At 40.6% G+C, this 18,943-nt stretch overlaps 1 protein-coding gene across 7 annotated transcripts in view; it reads right to left on the bottom strand.

Annotated features, from left to right (window-relative positions):
* Nucleotides 1–155: 155 nt before the first annotated feature.
* LOC127643405 (breast cancer anti-estrogen resistance protein 3 homolog) overlaps nucleotides 156–18,943 on the bottom strand; it is a 25,792-nt gene continuing 7,004 nt past the window's right edge. For 2 of the 7 annotated variants that reach the window (XM_052126104.1, XM_052126105.1), the window contains 12 exons: nucleotides 12,243–12,276; nucleotides 11,576–11,692; nucleotides 11,343–11,486; nucleotides 10,986–11,260; nucleotides 10,750–10,832; nucleotides 9,065–9,336; nucleotides 8,559–8,912; nucleotides 8,373–8,488; nucleotides 8,126–8,297; nucleotides 7,284–7,395; nucleotides 1,206–1,394; nucleotides 156–1,110 (listed from right to left, as the gene is read on the bottom strand). In XM_052126104.1, the coding sequence (XP_051982064.1) occupies nucleotides 935–1,110; nucleotides 1,206–1,394; nucleotides 7,284–7,395; nucleotides 8,126–8,297; nucleotides 8,373–8,488; nucleotides 8,559–8,912; nucleotides 9,065–9,336; nucleotides 10,750–10,832; nucleotides 10,986–11,260; nucleotides 11,343–11,486; nucleotides 11,576–11,692; nucleotides 12,243–12,276 (2,044 nt within the window). In that variant the 3' untranslated portion in view covers nucleotides 156–934. Of the gene's footprint in view, nucleotides 1,111–1,205; nucleotides 1,395–7,283; nucleotides 7,396–8,125; nucleotides 8,298–8,372; nucleotides 8,489–8,558; nucleotides 8,913–9,064; nucleotides 9,337–10,749; nucleotides 10,833–10,985; nucleotides 11,261–11,342; nucleotides 11,487–11,575; nucleotides 11,733–12,242; nucleotides 12,277–16,842; nucleotides 17,300–18,943 lie in introns of those variants that run through there. The other 5 variants (XM_052126108.1, XM_052126109.1, XM_052126106.1 and 2 more) reach the window with 5 other exon arrangements.

The following is an 18,943-nucleotide window of genomic DNA, read 5'->3' as shown; positions in this document are numbered from 1 at the left end:
AGTTCATGTGTGATCTCTGGATGCCCTGTTCACTTCCATTAGAAGTGGATTTCTCCTTCTTTTCTAACTTATTTTCTGTGGAAATCAACAGATTGAGTTTCAATAGTACCCAACACAAGACATTCCTTAAATATTTCAATTGTGTGTGAATGAATCTGCCACAGTTTGATATATTAATTTCCATTTTAATTAATTACCATTAACTCAACACGCATAGAATTGGACCAATCACAATGCCACATTCAGTCCAGTTGGTGACAATAATGCACCTTAAGCTGGTTTTGGTAACCATTATAAAATAGAAGAACAACAATCATACAAATGTGAGTAAAATCAACATTTTTAAAACCATTTTTTAAAGTGAGGAGTCTGCCCAAGGTCATCTCATTTCCTGCTGGATTGAGACTAAATGTCAGGAATATCAATCTCAAGCAGTTTTCAGAAGCCCATCCCCTTTTCTCTAGATAGCCAATCAGAATTGGTTGTAGGATGGCTTTGTTCCTGTTTCCTCCAGCAGATGGCATTGATGAGTAGAGGAATAGTTCTCCCAAATATAAAAATGATATTTTTTACTCCCATTCATGAGTTAATGTTCTTGTGAGTCAGATCCAGAAATTGAATCGATTGATCCAGTTATTGATTGATTGATTGATTGATTGATTGGTTAACAGCTCACTGGAAGGGATTATTTTCAGTGAATATCAATTTAATTTGGGATCTGTTTTTCACACAGAAAACATCATATGACTTAACAAGAGTGGTATGTAGTACTTTTATGATACATTATGATTTGTTATGTCAACATACTCCATTCACTTTCATTGTATGGTACGGAGCGGCCTGGATTTATGTCAGGATGTCTTCTCTTCGCATGAGGGTGAGTAAATAACAGTATTTTCATTTGTGGGTGGAATATCCCTTTAAGATTAGGACGTCAAACTTCAGAGGTTTTGTCTGGTTCCAGTTTGTTGGACAGCACCGTTAGTATCCTGTTGAATTTGGTGTAGCGCTCCTTCCGTTCGGCCTTTGCGCCTGTTTGGCCCCAGAAGAGACGAAGAGCAAACTCTGTCTGAAACACCTCCATCAGCTCTGGGATAGGCTCCCAACCAGCTGACAGAAGAGTGACATGTCAGTTATCGTGTCACATCATCATAATGACTCTTCATTGTGTGTGTGTGTGTGTGTGTGTGTGTGTGTGTGTTTACCAGAGAGCAGGCTGTAAGCATGCAGTGTGCAGTCGTTGGCGTGTAGTGCAGCGTTGCGTGCTGACTGTAGCAGGTTGTAGAGCAGCTGGCAGCCTCTGCCTGTCGATTCCACAATGTCCTGCTCTCCCTCCATCAAACTCAACAACGGCACCATGTGAGGCAGAGACAACGGCCCCGACACAACAGAGTCTAAAAGATGCACAACATACACTGTAAACTGCAAAACACTCACTGTATACACAACATAGACTGTAAACTACACAGCACTCACTGTAAAGTATACACAACATACACTGTAAACTACACAGCACTCACTGTAAAGTATACACAACATACACTGTAAACTACACAACACTCACTGTAAAGTATACACAACATACACTGTAAACTACACAACACTCACTGTAAAGTATACACAACATACACTGTAAACTACACAACACTCACTGTAAAGTATACACAACATACACTGTAAACTACACAACACTCACTGTAAAGTATACACAACATACACTGTAAACTACACAGCACTCACTGTAAAGTATACACAACATACACTGTAAACTACACAACACTCACTGTAAAGTATACACAACATACACTGTAAACTACACAGCACTCACTGTAACGTATACACAACATACACTGTAAACTACACAACACTCACTGTAAAGTATACACAATATACTCTGTAAACTACACAGCACTCACTGTAAACTACACAACATACACTGTAAAGTATACGCAACATACACTGTAAACTACACAGCACTCACTGTAAAGTATACGCAACATACACTGTAAACTACACAGCACTCACTGTAAAGTATACGCAACATACACTGTAAACTACACAGCACTCACTGTAAAGTATACGCAACATACACTGTAAACTACACAACACTCACTGTAAAGTATACGCAACATACACTGCAAACTACACAGTACTCACTGTAAAGTATACGCAACATACACTGTAAACTACACAGCACTCACTGTAAAGTATACGCAACATACACTGTAAACTACACAGCACTCACTGTAAAGTATACGCAACATACACTGTAAACTACACAGCACTCACTGTAAAGTATACACAACATACACTGCAAACTACACAGCACTCACTGTAAAGTATACACAACATACACTGTAAACTACACAACACTCACTGTAAACTACACAACACTCACTGTAAAGTATACACAACATACACTGTGAACTACACAGCACTCACTGTAAAGTATACACAACATACACTGTAAACTACACAACACTCACTGTAAAGTATACACAACATACACTGTAAACTACACAACACTCACTGTAAACTACACAACACTCACTGTAAAGTATACACAACATACACTGCAAACTACACCGCACTCACTGTAAAGTATACACAAGATACACTGTAAACTACACAGCACTCACTATACACAAGATACACTGTAAACTACACAGCACTCACTGTAAAGTATACACAACATACACTGCAAACTACACAGAACTCACTGTATAGTATACACAACATACACTGTAAACTACACAACACTCACTGTAAAGTATACACAACATACACTGTAAACTACACAACACTCACTGTAAACTACACAACACTCACTGTAAAGTATACACAACATACACTGTGAACTACACAGCACTCACTGTAAAGTATACACAACATACACTGTAAACTACACAACACTCACTGTAAAGTATACACAACATACACTGTAAACTACACAACATACACTGTAAACTACACAACACTCACTGTAAAGTATACACAACATACACTGTAAACTACACAGCACTCACTGTAAAGTATACAACATACACTGTAAACTACACAGCACTCACTGTAAAGTATACGCAACATACACTGTAAACTACACAACACTCACTGTAAAGTATACGCAACATACACTGTAAACTACACAACACTCACTGTAAAGTATACAACATACACTGTAAACTACACAACACTCACTGTAAAGTATACACAACATACACTGTAAACTACACAGCACTCACTGTAAAGTATACAACATACACTGTAAACTACACAGCACTCACTGTAAAGTATACGCAACATACACTGTAAACTACACAGCACTCACTGTAAAGTATACACAACATACACTGTAAAGTATACGCAACATACACTGTAAACTACACAGCACTCACTGTAAAGTATACACAACATACACTGTAAACTACACAACACTCACTGTAAACTACACAACACTCACTGTAAAGTATACACAACATACACTGCGAACTACACAGCACTCACTGTAAAGTATACACAACATACACTGCAAACTACACAACACTCACTGTAAAGTATACACAACATACACTGTAAACTACACAGCACTCACTGTAAAGTATACACAACATACACTGTAAACTACACAGCACTCACTGTAAAGTATACACAACATACACTGTAAACTACACAGCACTCACTGTAAAGTATACACAACATACACTGTAAACTACACAGCACTCACTGTAAAGTATACACAACATACACTGTAAACTACACAACACTCACTGTAAACTACACAACACTCACTGTAAAGTATACACAACATACACTGTAAACTACACAGCACTCACTGTAAAGTATACACAACATACACTGTAAACTACACAGCACTCACTGTAAACTACACAACACTCACTGTAAAGTATACGCAACATACACTGTAAACTACACAGCACTCACTGTAAAGTATACACAACATACACTGTAAACTACACAGCACTCACTGTAAAGTATACACAACATACACTGTAAACTACACAGCACTCACTGTAAAGTATACACAACATACACTGTAAACTACACAACACTCACTGTAAAGTATACACAACATACACTGTAAACTACACAGCACTCACTGTAAAGTATACACAACATACACTGTAAACTACACAGCACTCACTGTAAAGTATACACAACATACACTGTAAACTACACAACACTCACTGTAAACTACACAACACTCACTGTAAAGTATACACAACATACACTGCGAACTACACAGCACTCACTGTAAAGTATACACAACATACACTGCAAACTACACAACACTCACTGTAAAGTATACACAACATACACTGTAAACTACACAACACTCACTGTAAACTACACAACACTCACTGTAAAGTATACACAACATACACTGTGAACTACACAGCACTCACTGTAAAGTATACACAACATACACTGCAAACTACACAACACTCACTGTAAAGTATACACAACATACACTGTAAACTACACAACACTCACTGTAAACTACACAACACTCACTGTAAAGTATACACAACATACACTGCAAACTACACAACACTCACTGTAAAGTATACACAACATACACTGTAAACTACACAACACTCACTGTAAACTACACAACACTCACTGTAAACTACACAACACTCACTGTAAAGTATACACAACATACACTGCAAACTACACAACACTCACTGTAAAGTATACACAACATACACTGTAAACTACACAGCACTCACTGTAAAGTATACACAACATACACTGTAAACTACACAACACTCACTGTAAAGTATACACAACATACACTGTAAACTACACAACACTCACTGTAAACTACACAACACTCACTGTAAAGTATACACAACATACACTGCAAACTACACAACACTCACTGTAAAGTATACACAACATACACTGTAAACTACACAACACTCACTGTAAAGTATACACAACATACACTGTAAACTACACAACACTCACTGTAAACTACACAACACTCACTGTAAACTACACAACACTCACTGTAAAGTATACACAACATACACTGCAAACTACACAACACTCACTGTAAAGTATACACAACATACACTGTAAACTACACAACACTCACTGTAAACTACACAACACTCACTGTAAACTACACAACACTCACTGTAAAGTATACACAACATACACTGCGAACTACACAGCACTCACTGTAAAGTATACAGGTCCTTCTCAAAAAATTAGCATATTGTGATAAAGTTCATTATTTTCCATAATGTAATGATAAAAACTAAACTTTCATATATTTTAGATTCATTGCACACCAACTGAAATATTTCAGGTCTTTTATTGTTTTAATACTGATGATTTTGGCATACAGCTCATGAAAACCCAAAATTCCTATCTCAAAAAATTAGCATATCATGAAAAGGGTCTCTAAACGAGCTATAAACCTAATCATCTGAATCAACTAATTAACTCTAAACACCTGCAAAAGATTCCTGAGGCTTTTAAAAACTCCCAGCCTGTTTCAATACTCAAAACCGCAATCATGGGTAAGACTGCCGACCTGACTGCTGTCCAGAAGGCCATCATTGACACCCTCAAGCAAGAGGGTAAGACACAGAAAGAAATTTCTGAACAAATAGGCTGTTCCCAGAGTGCTGTATCAAGGCACCTCAGTGGGAAGTCTGTGGGAAGGAAAAAGTGTGGCAAAAACGCTGCACAACGAGAAGAGGTGACCGGACCCTGAGGGAGATTGTGGAGAAGGACCGATTCCAGACCTTGGGGACCTCGCGGAAGCAGTGGACTGAGTCTGGAGTAGAAACATCCAGAGCCACCGTGCACAGGCGTGTGCAGGAAATGGGCTACAGGTGCCGCATTCCCCAGGTCAAGCCACTTTTGAACCAGAAACAGCGGCAGAAGCGCCTGACCTGGGCTACAGAGAAGCAGCACTGGACTGTTGCTCAGTGGTCCAAAGTACTTTTTTCGGATGAAAGCAAATTTTGCATGTCATTCGAAATCAAGGTGCCAGAGTCTGGAGGAAGACTGGGGAGAAGGAATGATGGTCTGGGGTGCCATGTCAGCTGCTGGTGTTGGTCCACTGTGTTTTATCAAGGGCAGGGTCAATGCAGCTAGCTATCAGGAGATTTTGGAGCACTTCATGCTTCCATCTGCTGAAAAGCTTTATGGAGATGAAGATTTCATTTTTCAGCACGACCTGGCACCTGCTCACAGTGCCAAAACCACTGGTAAATGGTTTACTGACCATGGTATTACTGTGCTCAATTGGCCTGCCAACTCTCCTGACCTGAACCCCATAGAGAATCTGTGGGATATTGTGAAGAGAAAGTTGAGAGACGCAAGACCCAACACTCTGGATGAGCTTAAGGCCGCTATCGAAACATCCTGGGCCTCCATAACACCTCAGCAGTGCCACAGGCTGATTGCCTCCATGCCACGCCGCATTGAAGCAGTCATTTCTGCAAAAGGATTCCCGACCAAGTATTGAGTGCATAACTGAACATAATTATTTGAAGGTTGACTTTTTTTTTGTATTAAAAGCACTTCTTTTATTGGTCGGATGAAATATGCTAATTTTTTGAGATAGGAATTTTGGGTTTTCATGAGCTGTATGCCAAAATCATCAGTATTAAAACAATAAAAGACCTGAAATATTTCAGTTGGTGTGCAATGAATCTAAAATATATGAAAGTTTAATTTTTATCATTACATTATGGAAAATAATGAACTTTATCACAATATGCTAATTTTTTGAGAAGGACCTGTACACAACATACACTGTAAACTACACAACACTCACTGTAAAGTATACACAACATACACTGTAAACTACACCACACTCACTGTAAAGTATACACAACATACACTGCAAACTACACAGCACTCACTGTAAAGTATACACAACATACACTGTAAACTACACAGCACTCACTGTAAAGTATACACAACATACACTGTGAACTACACAACACTCACTGTAAACTACACAACACTCACTGTAAAGTATACACAACATACACTGTAAACTACACAGCACTCACTGTAAAGTATACACAACATACACTGCAAACTACACAGCACTCACTGTAAAGTATACACAACATACACTGCAAACTACACAGCACTCACTGTAAAGTATACACAACATACACTGTGAACTACACAACACTACATACAGAAAATATTAGACATCATTAAGCATTGAAACAGACACCTTTAAACATTTTTTAAACTACACAATACACACACAGACACACGCTCACCGTCTCCTTCATTAAGTGATTTCATGAAGGGTTTGAGACTCTTTTCAAACATCACAGCACTGTCAGTGTAATTCTGCCTTAACGCTCTCCACGTCATCTCCAACCTCACCACCTACACACACACACACACACACACACACACACAAACATCAGATCAGTGTCATATACAGCTTCACCACCTACACACACACATACACACACACACACACACATCAGATCAGTGTCATATACAGCTTCACCACCTACACACACACATACACACACACACACACACACACACATCAGATCAGTGTCATATACAGCTTCACCACCCCCCACACACACACACACACACACACACACACACACACAACACACATGTTGTGTTTCCATGTTTTATGGGGACTTTCCATAGACATAATGGTTTTTATACTGTACAAACTTTATATTCTATCCCCTAAACCTAACCCTACCCCTAAACCTAACCCTCACAGAAAACATTCTGCATTTTTACCTTTTCAAAAAACATAATTTAGTATGATTTATAAGCTGTTTTCCTCATGGGGACCGACAAAATGTCCCCACAAGGTCTAAAATTTCGGGTTTTACTATCCTTATGGGGACATTTGGTCCCCACGAAGTGATAAATACACGCTCACACATACACACAAACACACACACATCAGATCAGTGTCATATACAGCTTCACCACACACACACACACACAAACACACACACATCAGATCAGTGTCATATACAGCTTCACCACACACACACACACACAAACACACACACATCAGATCAGTGTCATATACAGCTTCACCACCTACAGTACATACACACACACACACACACACACACACCTGCGGCATCTCCAGGGCCTTCATGACAGCAGAGAAGGCGTACAGGTCATGTGTGGTGTGCCGCAGTTCTTGTGCCAGCTGAATGGTCTTGTGCAGGACAGTCGCCCGCTGACCCACCATCCCCGTACAGCCCAGAAGATCCACTGCGATGCCCAGAGCCATCACATGATGCCTGACGGGAACATCACATGACATCTTCACACATCATCATGTACCATAACATAATCATCATCACTATGACACGCACCTCTCCAACAGGTCTTGTCTCAGCTGGCCTCCGTGTGGTAGTGTGATGAGCTCTAAACCTGTTTCGACTCCCATAATCCTCTTCTGCTCCACCGTCACACCTGTGACTCGAGCCACCTGACAGAAAGAGAGACAAAAAATGAGAATGTTTTCATTGAAGTTCAGGTGGAAATGTTGCGTGCTGTACCTGACAGTTGACACTGAGCATGTGTAACGCAGTGGTCCTGGCGTCGGTGTGCGTCAGCAGATCTTTGACTTTGAGAAGTGTGGTCTGATCCAGTGGACGATTGTTCTCCGGCAGCAGAAGCGAGTGGAAATCCTCCAGACGAAAACATGAGGAGGTCTCAGTCTGTGGACGCTCAAAATGCCAGTCCGTGTCCTTCATCGTCTCCATCGCTGTCTGTCCCGACCGGCGATTTTCTTCCTGTTTCTGCGCCTCTAGGAACCCAAAGCTAGTTTCGGTGAGACGCGCGCGACTGGTCCATTTCTCCTGAGCACGGAGCTGCGTCGCGTGACCTTTGGGCAACATGGTGACTGGAACCTACATGAGGTCAGAGGACATACTGTATTTACTCTCTATATTCTCATTACTAAATGTATATTAAAGGATTAGGAACATGACATAAGAAATGGTAGATACAGTAGTAGGGTTCATTTTGATTTCATGTTGACTTTAAGGTGGTATACTCTCACCTGTGGCACCAGCTCGCCATAGAGATCGACAGGGTCGTCCTCCGAAACGGTCGGAGTGGGGGGGGACAGGATGGTGATCCGCAGCGGTTTGGGCGGCGCCCGAGAATGCAGCTGTCCATCGGAGCCACGGAAAGGTGAGCCGCCGAGACCTGATTGGCTAAGCCTAGTGGCGCAGGAATTGGCTGGGCTGAGTAGAGGTTCACTTCCTGTGCGGAACACTGGCGAAATGGGGGCGGGGCTTAACTCCTGTGATGGACTCGTCTGAGGTACACCTGCACAAACAATATTCAATCGATTCAAATACAAATGACAATTTTTATTTTAATACTTTTTTTTTTATTTAATTATATACATTTGCTGATGAAGGCCACCAAATATATCTAATTCAATATACACTGATGAGCCAAAACATTATGACCACTCACAGGTGAAGTGAATAACGTTGATCATCTCCTAACAAGGTCACAGGTCAAGGTCTGGGTAGATTAGATGGTGAGTGATCAATCAAGGACCAAATTATTATGGCCAGGTGACTGGGTCAGAGCATCTCTGAAACGGCTGGTGGGGTGCTCCCGGTCAGCAGTGGTGAGTATCTACCGACAGTGGTCCGAGGAGGGACAAACCACAAACTGGTGACAGGGTGTTGGGTGCCAAATGCTCATTAATGTCAGTGACCTCTTTCAGAAGGATAATGCGCCCGCCTCACTGCACACATTACAGCAACAAGATCCAACAAGGTGTTGCCTTGGCCTCCAAATTCTCCAGATTTTATCTGTGGAATGTGCTGGACCAACATGTCTGATCCACGGCGGCTCCACCTCACAACTTACAGGACTTGAAGGATCTGCTGCTGATGTCTTGGTGCCAGATACACACAGGACACCTTCAGGGGTCTTGTAGACTCCATGCCTTGGCGGGTTGGCGCAGTTTTGGAGGCACTCGTAGGGCCAACAGCATATTAGGCAGGTGGTCATAATGTTTTGGCTCATCAGTGTATGTGATACCGATTAATTGATTGGTGTGTAATTAATTAGATTTAAAAAGTGCAATTGATTGACAGACATAATATATAATAATTCAGATCATTTAAAGACATTTCATTATGGCATCCGAGTAAAGGAGGCATGGGGAGCCTCCGGCCTCAGGGCTGTATGTGCCCCGCAAGTCCATTTGAACTGCTTCACGAGGCCTCCGGAATATATTTAATAAGCATAAAAATAGCCTTGATTTTAACTGTAATATAATAAATAATAATAGATAATAATTCAAATAATTTTAAATAATAACAACACAAAATACTATATCATTTAAAGTCTTGCTGTGTTAGCGCGTACAGAATGCATCAGTGCATTTATTTAAACCAGCAAATACTGTAATTTCAGAAATACTCGTCCCTTGATAGGAAAACGGTTCAGAAAAAGAGGTCAGTATATTGCATCTGTTGGTTTGTTGTGTGTACAGCTGGAGCTGCACTTACTGCCCCCTGCTGACTGAGACTGCTAATAACATGAAGCTGGTACTTGTTCCGTTGGTGTATAATTGTGTTAATCTTTTTTAATGTGTTATTTTTATAGAATTAATCAAACTGACTTGTTAAAATTAGGCTGTTGATTTAACATGTTCTGAAAAAATGTGATTGGCTATATGTTGCTAGGGTGTTCTGTGTGGTTGCTAGCGTGTAGTACCGGTGCGGAGGTTGCTGTCAGAATGTGCAGACTGTAGAGATGGTCTCCCCACTGTCTCCAGGTTAGCAGGCTGACTGCCACTCCTACACACACACACACACACACACACACACACACGGTTACCACAGCAACAACACACACACTACACTACAGAAAGCACACATGCACTAGCTCTGACTCTGGGATTGTTTAGCGGAGTGTTCTGGTGTTGTGTAGTAACAGATCTGTGTGTTTACCTGAGCAGGATGTTGTTGACCTGTAGTGTGTCATTCTGAGAGGAACTCAGGCTCCGCCTCTTGCTCTGACCTCTCGACCAATGAGATGAGCTTGATGATTTTGCAGCCTGGCGCTCACTGATGATGCGTAGAGGCAGGGTGCGCGTGATTGGATGGAAGATAACCGCTCCGGAGGAAGTTGAGATGGGACGCCGTCCGCCGACGTGGAATCGAATTAACGCAGGAATGTTGTCGAACTGATCGTTCTCAAATTGGAACAAAACGCGGGAGTAACCCTACACACACACACACACACTCTCAGAATACTCAATATCAGATGGTTTGTTCCCATGAGAAAGGCCAGGACACATGCAGTACCTGTTTGGGTCTCAGAACGACACGTATGATTTTGAAATGCACGTGTTGATTGTTCCACATGCAGCTCAGAACATAATCACCTGCGCTGGAGCTGGAATCACGCACCACAAAATCACCGTCCCGACACAACAACTGCTCCGCACCCTACAGGAACACACCAAATACACATCTTACAGTCCAAATACACATCATACATCTTATAAATGTTAGCATGGGACCGCTCACAGACACACCTCGCGCGACAGCGGCCCGTGATACCAGGCGTGACTCCTCAGATCTTCAGGGTTGAGTTTAAGCTCCTCCTCCAGTTCCTTCTTCAGAGAGTCCATGTCCTTCAGCCCAGAGAACACCTTCACACACATCCTCCGATCAATCGTTTCACGAACAAGACTGAACACGTCATTCAGCAGTTCGAAGTTAAACAGTGTTTTTACTAATTACTAATCTGAAATTGTAATCAGATTACTTTACTCATTGAAAAAGTAATATCATTACTAATGGCTTTACTTTTAGGTTACTTTCTCAAACACTTTTCACAGAAATATTTTAAGTTTTAATTTGAAGTCATACACTCAACATACATGTTTCTACCTAGCAACGACATATTAACGACTTCTGTCACACACACGCAAACAGACGCTCATATGAACATAATCACATTTATTATGTATTGTTCCTAAATAATCCTTCAGAATTATGTGCAGCTGAAGTTCCCGTCACTGAATGTCAGTAGCTGTAATGTGTTACACTACTTTCTCCATAAAAGTAATTTGATTACAGCGATTAGTTACTTTGTAACACTCACACTAATCTGAAGAAGCTATACTGAAACATCAAAGCCATGTTAATCTCCCATTGTCGAAATGAAATCAATGAAAGGTGAGCAGAGGAACACCTCACCTGACTGATGAAGGCTGTCACACTCTTCCTCCTGCTGCAGAACAGAGCAGATTATTTCATTAGATCAGTCGTGAGAGGAACATTAGCAGACTGATTATGACCATTAATGCACGATAGTTTGATCTTTTACAATCTTTAAACACGTTATAATAAGGTTACATCTATTAACAGACATGAACATTTACACACTTTTAAAGCATTAATGAATCTCAGTCAATGTTCATTTAAACACACATTTAAATCAAAAGTTGTGTTTGTTAATATTAGTTCATGCACAATGAACAATTGTATTTTATTAACTAACTAAGAAAAGGAAACAATATGTAGCAATATAATGCTTTATTAACATTTTCCAAACAAAGCCTCCACAGTATGAAGATAAAAATGCACTAAAATATCACCAATTCAAGTTATAAACGTTTCCCAAAGTCTAAGTGGGAGTGTGAGTAATTGACTGAACTAGTCTTCACTTAGGTTCATTGCAATGGGCGTTAAATCTCTTAAACTCTCCACTATATGAATCTGCCGGCAGACTGATCTGCTTTATTACAGCAATCGTGAAGCTGCGTTCATGATTCGTGTCAGAGCCAAACCAAAGACAAAATGTCTGCTTGTGTGTTTTGGTTAAGGCTTGATGGGCTTCTGTGATGAACATGTCTTACATTGGCTGAAAACACTTTATTTCTATCACAAGTCCCATGTGTGCTTGTTTTATACATCAAAAAACATTAAGAGCTCATTTCTCCATTTACATTTATTTACATTTATGCATTTGGCAGACGCTTTTATCCAAAGTGACTTACAGAGCACTTATTACAGGGACAATCCCCCCGGAACAACCTGGAGTTAAGTGTCTTACTCAAGGACACAATGGTGGTGACTGTGGGGATCGAACCAGCAACCTTCTGAGTACCAATGTATTATACAGAGCCCTTATTACAGGGACAATCCCCCCGGAGCAACCTGGAGTTAAGTGCCTTACTCAAGGACATAATGGTGGTGACTGTGGGGTTCGAACCAGCAACCTTATGATTACCAATGTATTATACAGAGCACTTATTACAGGGACAATCCCCCCGGAGCAACCTGGAGTTAAGTGTCTTACTCAAGGACACAATGGTGGTGACTGTGGGGTTCGAACCAGCAACCTTATGATTACCAATGTATTATACAGAGCACTTATTACAGGGACAATCCCCCCGGAGCAACCTGGAGTTAAGTGTCTTACTCAAGGACACAATGGTGGTGACTGTGGGGTTCGAACCAGCAACCTTATGATTACCAATGTATTATACAGAGCACTTATTACAGGGACAATCCCCCCGGAGCAACCTGGAGTTAAGTGTCTTACTCAAGGACACAATGGTGGTGACTGTGGGGCTCAAACCAGCGACCTTCTGATTACCAGATTACGAGTTATGTGCTTAGACCACTACACCACCACCACTCCATAATTGAATCGCTGAGGGAAGTCAGAGATGATTTATTTATTGAGATTATAACCTCTGCAGCTGAGTGTAACAGTCAACTAGCGTGCTACGACAGTACCGCCTATAGAATGTCTATGGGACCGCCGCCTTATGCTATTTGATGCTAAGCTTGTAGGCTCACCGTGGGTGTGTTTAGTGAAGTGTGCGTCACTGTAATGACTCCGGACGGACACATTACAAAGGTTGCACCTGTCACACCAGTGTTTATGCCTTATTAACTGTAAACACGTTAATTGCGATTAATAAAAATGAACATGTTAAGCTTTTATATTAATTATGTTATCATGTTAATTCTGACAGCTCTAAAAACTTTCTACAATTTAAAATAACTATTTGGCTGAACTTGATTTAATCAGTTGTTCCACGAGTTTTTAATGAGTTTTCTTACATTAAAAGTACCTTGTAATTTGACATCTTAAGGCGACTTCACTGAATCAAGTAAACCCTTTTTAACGTCAAAATAGGGCTGGGCGATAAAACGATATCGATATCACGATAAAGAAAATCCACGATAAGCTTTAGAGGAATTTTCAATATTTACTGTGTGTCGCTAAAACACAAGCAGTTTGGCTTTCTCAGGCTAGTTTCCACTGGGGCGGACGAAATCCGCTCAAAGGCGCTCACAGCGCTAGGAGAGAGTCGCACCGCACCGCTGCCAATCCTACGATCCACCTTGTGAGCATAACGCTCGCTTTCATAGAAAACGCTCTCAGCTTCGCTCACAATGCACCCGTGGTTACGTAGGGTCAGACTGGATGAACTTGCTAATGCTAGCTGCCTTGCTAACGATTAGGCTACGTCGGACACTGGATTGATTCCATCAAGGCTTCAGGACAACGGGTGCGTCCTCTCATCGTCTCTAGTGAAGAGCGCGACAGAACAACAGTGATGTGGACGACAGCTCTGATCTTTCTGCGCTGTAATCTTCAATATTGTTCTCTAGCACCAAACCTGCATCATTTCTGCCCCGCCCCGCTCCGCACGCGTCACCTCTTTTCCTGCATGTGTGTAGACTTGAAGCGCCTCATGAGTTAACGAGGTTTCAAAGCAGCTTTTAAGACCAAAACGTTTTTCCCTTCTAAATGTGTCTTTATAAATCAGCGTGTTACGAGCCTTTAATAATAAACTAATCCAATAAACAAATCGATTTCGGTTCTAATTTTGTGAATATTAATGAGATGTCTGGAATGGAAAAGGAAAGACTAAAATCACTAGTTGGTCGACGAGTCTCTCACTTTAATGAAAATATACAAATGTTTTGTAAATGTTCTCTCGGGACACCCCTGAACCCACATTCAGCATCACTCCACAGTCACACTGTGCCCCAAACTTGAGTATCTGAATCTAAAGAAATATAACAAATATTTAACTATAATGTAAAAACATCCCAACAAACACTACACTGGTCACTATGAACAATCAGATGATCTTTAACATTCATTTTCAATTGATAAACGGTAAAAGACGGTAAAATTGGTGAAAGATCCCGCAGACCCCTCTGGCCGTCTCTGGACCCCCTGGGCAGTTTTATAGAGACTATTTTGACTGTTTATTAATTTTTTCTTCTTTTCTTCCATCAACTTTGAAATAAAAAAAGAAAGTGCAACGTGTAAATGTATATGATAAATATCGATATCGAACAATATTAAAAAGATTATCATGATCACAATTTTGTCCATATCGCCAGCCCCATGTAACTCTGAATGTCTTTAGTGATATGCTAGCTAAGACAGGAAGAGTTATTATGCTAAACACATGCTGGTGGAAAGCATTGAGTGCAATTGAGTCACTATGAAATGGATAAATCAACATGTAGAATACTTAAAATGGTCCTCAACTTCGTTTCAAGCTCCACTTTTAAAACAAACCTCACCATAACAAAGCATTAGCCACAAACAAGAATCTACTTTTCTCTTCTTGCACAAAGACACATAAAATAACACTTAATATTAACATTTACTCTCCGCGTCGGGTCCATTAGCACACTGGTGACCCGCTGGCCATTGTCTGGTACACAAAAATATGAATGTTGTCCCAACACACACGGGTTAAGCTGACAAGACACCTTTAGTTGAATCAACTCTGCTAATTTAAGTTCCTTTGGTTACATGATTTTTTTTTAGTAAAATTAACATGGGAAAATGAGTAAAAGTAACGATAGTGAAAGTTCATTTTCTGAGCGTAAATAATAAAGTAGCCACATTTAGAAAGAAGTGTGTGGACATATATGTACTGTATATATATATTCAATATTTATATATGTTAAAGTGATAATAAAGTACAAATAAAATGTGTTTACACTTGTAAAGCCCTTTTCACTGTCCGATGGTTATTTCAGTGTTGTGATTATTACAGCTGCTGAAGCGTTTCAGTGGTGTTTCCTTCCCGTCCTGCATTGTGATCTCTGGACATCAGGGAATGTCCTGGGATTGGTTGTCATGGAAACGGATGTTATGGGTTCTTCCTGACATGTTGACTCAAGGCCATTCACACAAACCTCAGGCATTTTCTTACGTGATATTAGCATAAACGAGTGATCATAATGTAGATAAATCTGCACTTATTAAAACAATTTATACAAATCTACAATTTTTAAACCTGGTATCATTGTAATGCCTTATCTTGAGATTTGAGACCATGGTAATACATGTGTTATATACATATACACAGTAATAATAGCAACATTTTGGACATCTACTGTGATATTCCATTTAAATAACATGTAAATAACATTCAGCATAGCCTACTTTAAAGTACCAAAGCTTGAATGCAACACATTAAACACATGTGACAACACGCCCCGACATTTCTGGAAGATAATCTTTCTCCTAAGACACATTTAAGTTCACATTTACCTTCATTATATAGTTAATTGTTCCCTGAAAGAATGCCAGTGAGGTTTTCATGTGCCACTTGTTTGCCCAACAGTACAAACACTACAGAAATATAAATATTATATATAGTTTGAGGACAGTTTGTGTCCTGCTGGAGAAAAGCACAATTGTTCTCTTGATAGTCGTTACTGAGATGTAGCCCGATGTCCAACTCATTAAACAGCTTAAAGATGTGAAATATTACATATCAAAGGTCTTTCTGCAGCAGGATCTTACCTGGAAAACGAGGAATAAATCAGTCCATGAGTTAGTGAGTGTTGTAGAGAGTGTTCAGTGGGAAAACACTGAAGTTCTCCACAGCTGACGAGTTCACACACGCTGCTGGAGGTGTTGTCTCCTGTCTGTCGCTCCCGGGGCCCCGAGAGATCTCTTGAGTGGTTCGTAGATTTGCTCCAAAAGCACATTAAAGGTGTCCACATCACTCGTGCGCTACATGTCAAGTCTGCAGAAGCCATTCGATAGCGTTGTGTGAGGAACAGATCGAACTGTACATGTTAAATCCCTGAAATCTTCCTCTTCACCCTTTTGAATCTGGCGTGCACGAGAAACATAATTGTTTACATATCAGTCTACTGTCACCCATGTTTGGAACGCAATCGGGGAGTTATTCAACACATCTACTTGAAAGGGGAAAGAACATAATCTCCAAAACTGTCCGTCAAGACTATGATCAAAGAACTTACACAGATGAGCCAAAACATTATGACCAGGTGAATTGTTAGCAATGATTGTAGATGGTAAACAAACAATCAGTTCTCAGTGAACATGTTGAATGCAGGAGAAATGGGCAGGAGTGAAGACCTGAGTGACTTTGACAAGGGCTGAATTGTTGTGGCCAGATGATTGGGTCAGAGCATCTCTGAAACGGCGTGTGAGGTGCTCCCGGTCAGCAGTCATGAGTATCTACTCACTTCATACAGTACGCCTCATTCACCAAACAAACCAAAGCACAAGAATTCGTGGAGTTGGAAGGGAATATTAAAAGTGCCGAGGCAGAGCTGAAGTGCCGAATGTCATCTGATGGCCTCAGAGAATTGACCCGATTGAAATACAGATATAACACTATTTTGTTGCAGAAGGTGGAGTTTTGGCTATTCAGGGCAAGACAGTCAGACTTTGAGTCGGGGGACCAAACAGGAAAACTTCTGGCTAGATAATAAAACAGAGAGTGTTTTTCCACCATTCCCTCAGTGAAATCGGCTGGTGGTGACATTTTTACCTCGGCCATTGATATTAATAATGATTTTAAAGAATTCTTGACCTCTATAGTTCCACGTCTTCGTCTACTGATGAACTTTGAGGAACCATTAGATCTCTCTAAACTGACAACTGAGAAAAAAATCTTCTCTTGATTCTGAGATGACCTTGGAGGAGTTTGGCGAGGTAATTAAGGCCTTGTCCACAGGCAAGGTTCTGGGGCCAGATGGTTTTGCCGCTGAGTTTTTTAGATCTTATGCAACAGAACTGGCTCCACTTTTGTTAGAAGTTCATATGGAATCATTAAAGAATGGAAAACTTCCCCCAACCATGACACAAGCCCGGATCAGTCTGATTCTTAAAACGGACAAAGATCTAACCGATTGGCTAACCGATTAAGTAAAGTTATGACATCTCTTATATATATAGATCAGGTGGGGTTTATTCGGGGTCCCAGCTCTTCTGATAACATCAGGCGTTTCATCAATATCATGTGATCAGTGGCGAATGATCAGACTCCAGTCGCTGCATCTCACTTGATGCCGTTTCAAGAGTGGCACACAGAGATGGGCAGGAAGCTGCATTTGAAGGAATGTCATATAGAAGGCTAGGTAACATGGATTTATTTAATAAAAAATGGGGCAACTGTTTAGCCTTTTTTAGCTGGATCTTGGGGAGGGACAGTGGAGGGAGATTTGTTGTTTTAAATGTATGATTGTATTTTTGTATATATTCTTAAGTGTTTCCTCTTGTCAGCAGAATCGGCACAACCTTCCCCTCCAGTGATATTCACTACATTCCAGCTCTTCCCTTGACATGTGGTTAGAACAGACTCCACCCTTAAAAGTAGGATATGATGAGACCCCGCGTCCTCGTGCAAGGCTAAAAGAGACCCCGCCCTTGAGGATTTGAATACTAGTAGAGGATTGTCGATGGAGCCTCTGTTACATAATCACATTAGCACTGTATTACATGTAGATTTTGATGTGTGTGTGTCTGATCTGACTTTTACTTTGCAATCAAACCATGTATGAATTTGGCTAGTAACTTGCCAAAGCCAAATTAGTTGTAGCAACTGTTGTGTTCATTTTTATTCTGTATTACAGATCCAAAAAAAACA

The sequence above is a fragment of the Xyrauchen texanus genome, chromosome 5 (genome assembly GCF_025860055.1).
Source record: "Xyrauchen texanus isolate HMW12.3.18 chromosome 5, RBS_HiC_50CHRs, whole genome shotgun sequence".
Taxonomy (NCBI): Eukaryota; Metazoa; Chordata; class Actinopteri; order Cypriniformes; family Catostomidae; genus Xyrauchen; species Xyrauchen texanus.
The sequence above is the reverse complement of the archived record's forward strand: the minus strand, read 5'-3'. Positions and strand labels throughout refer to the sequence as shown.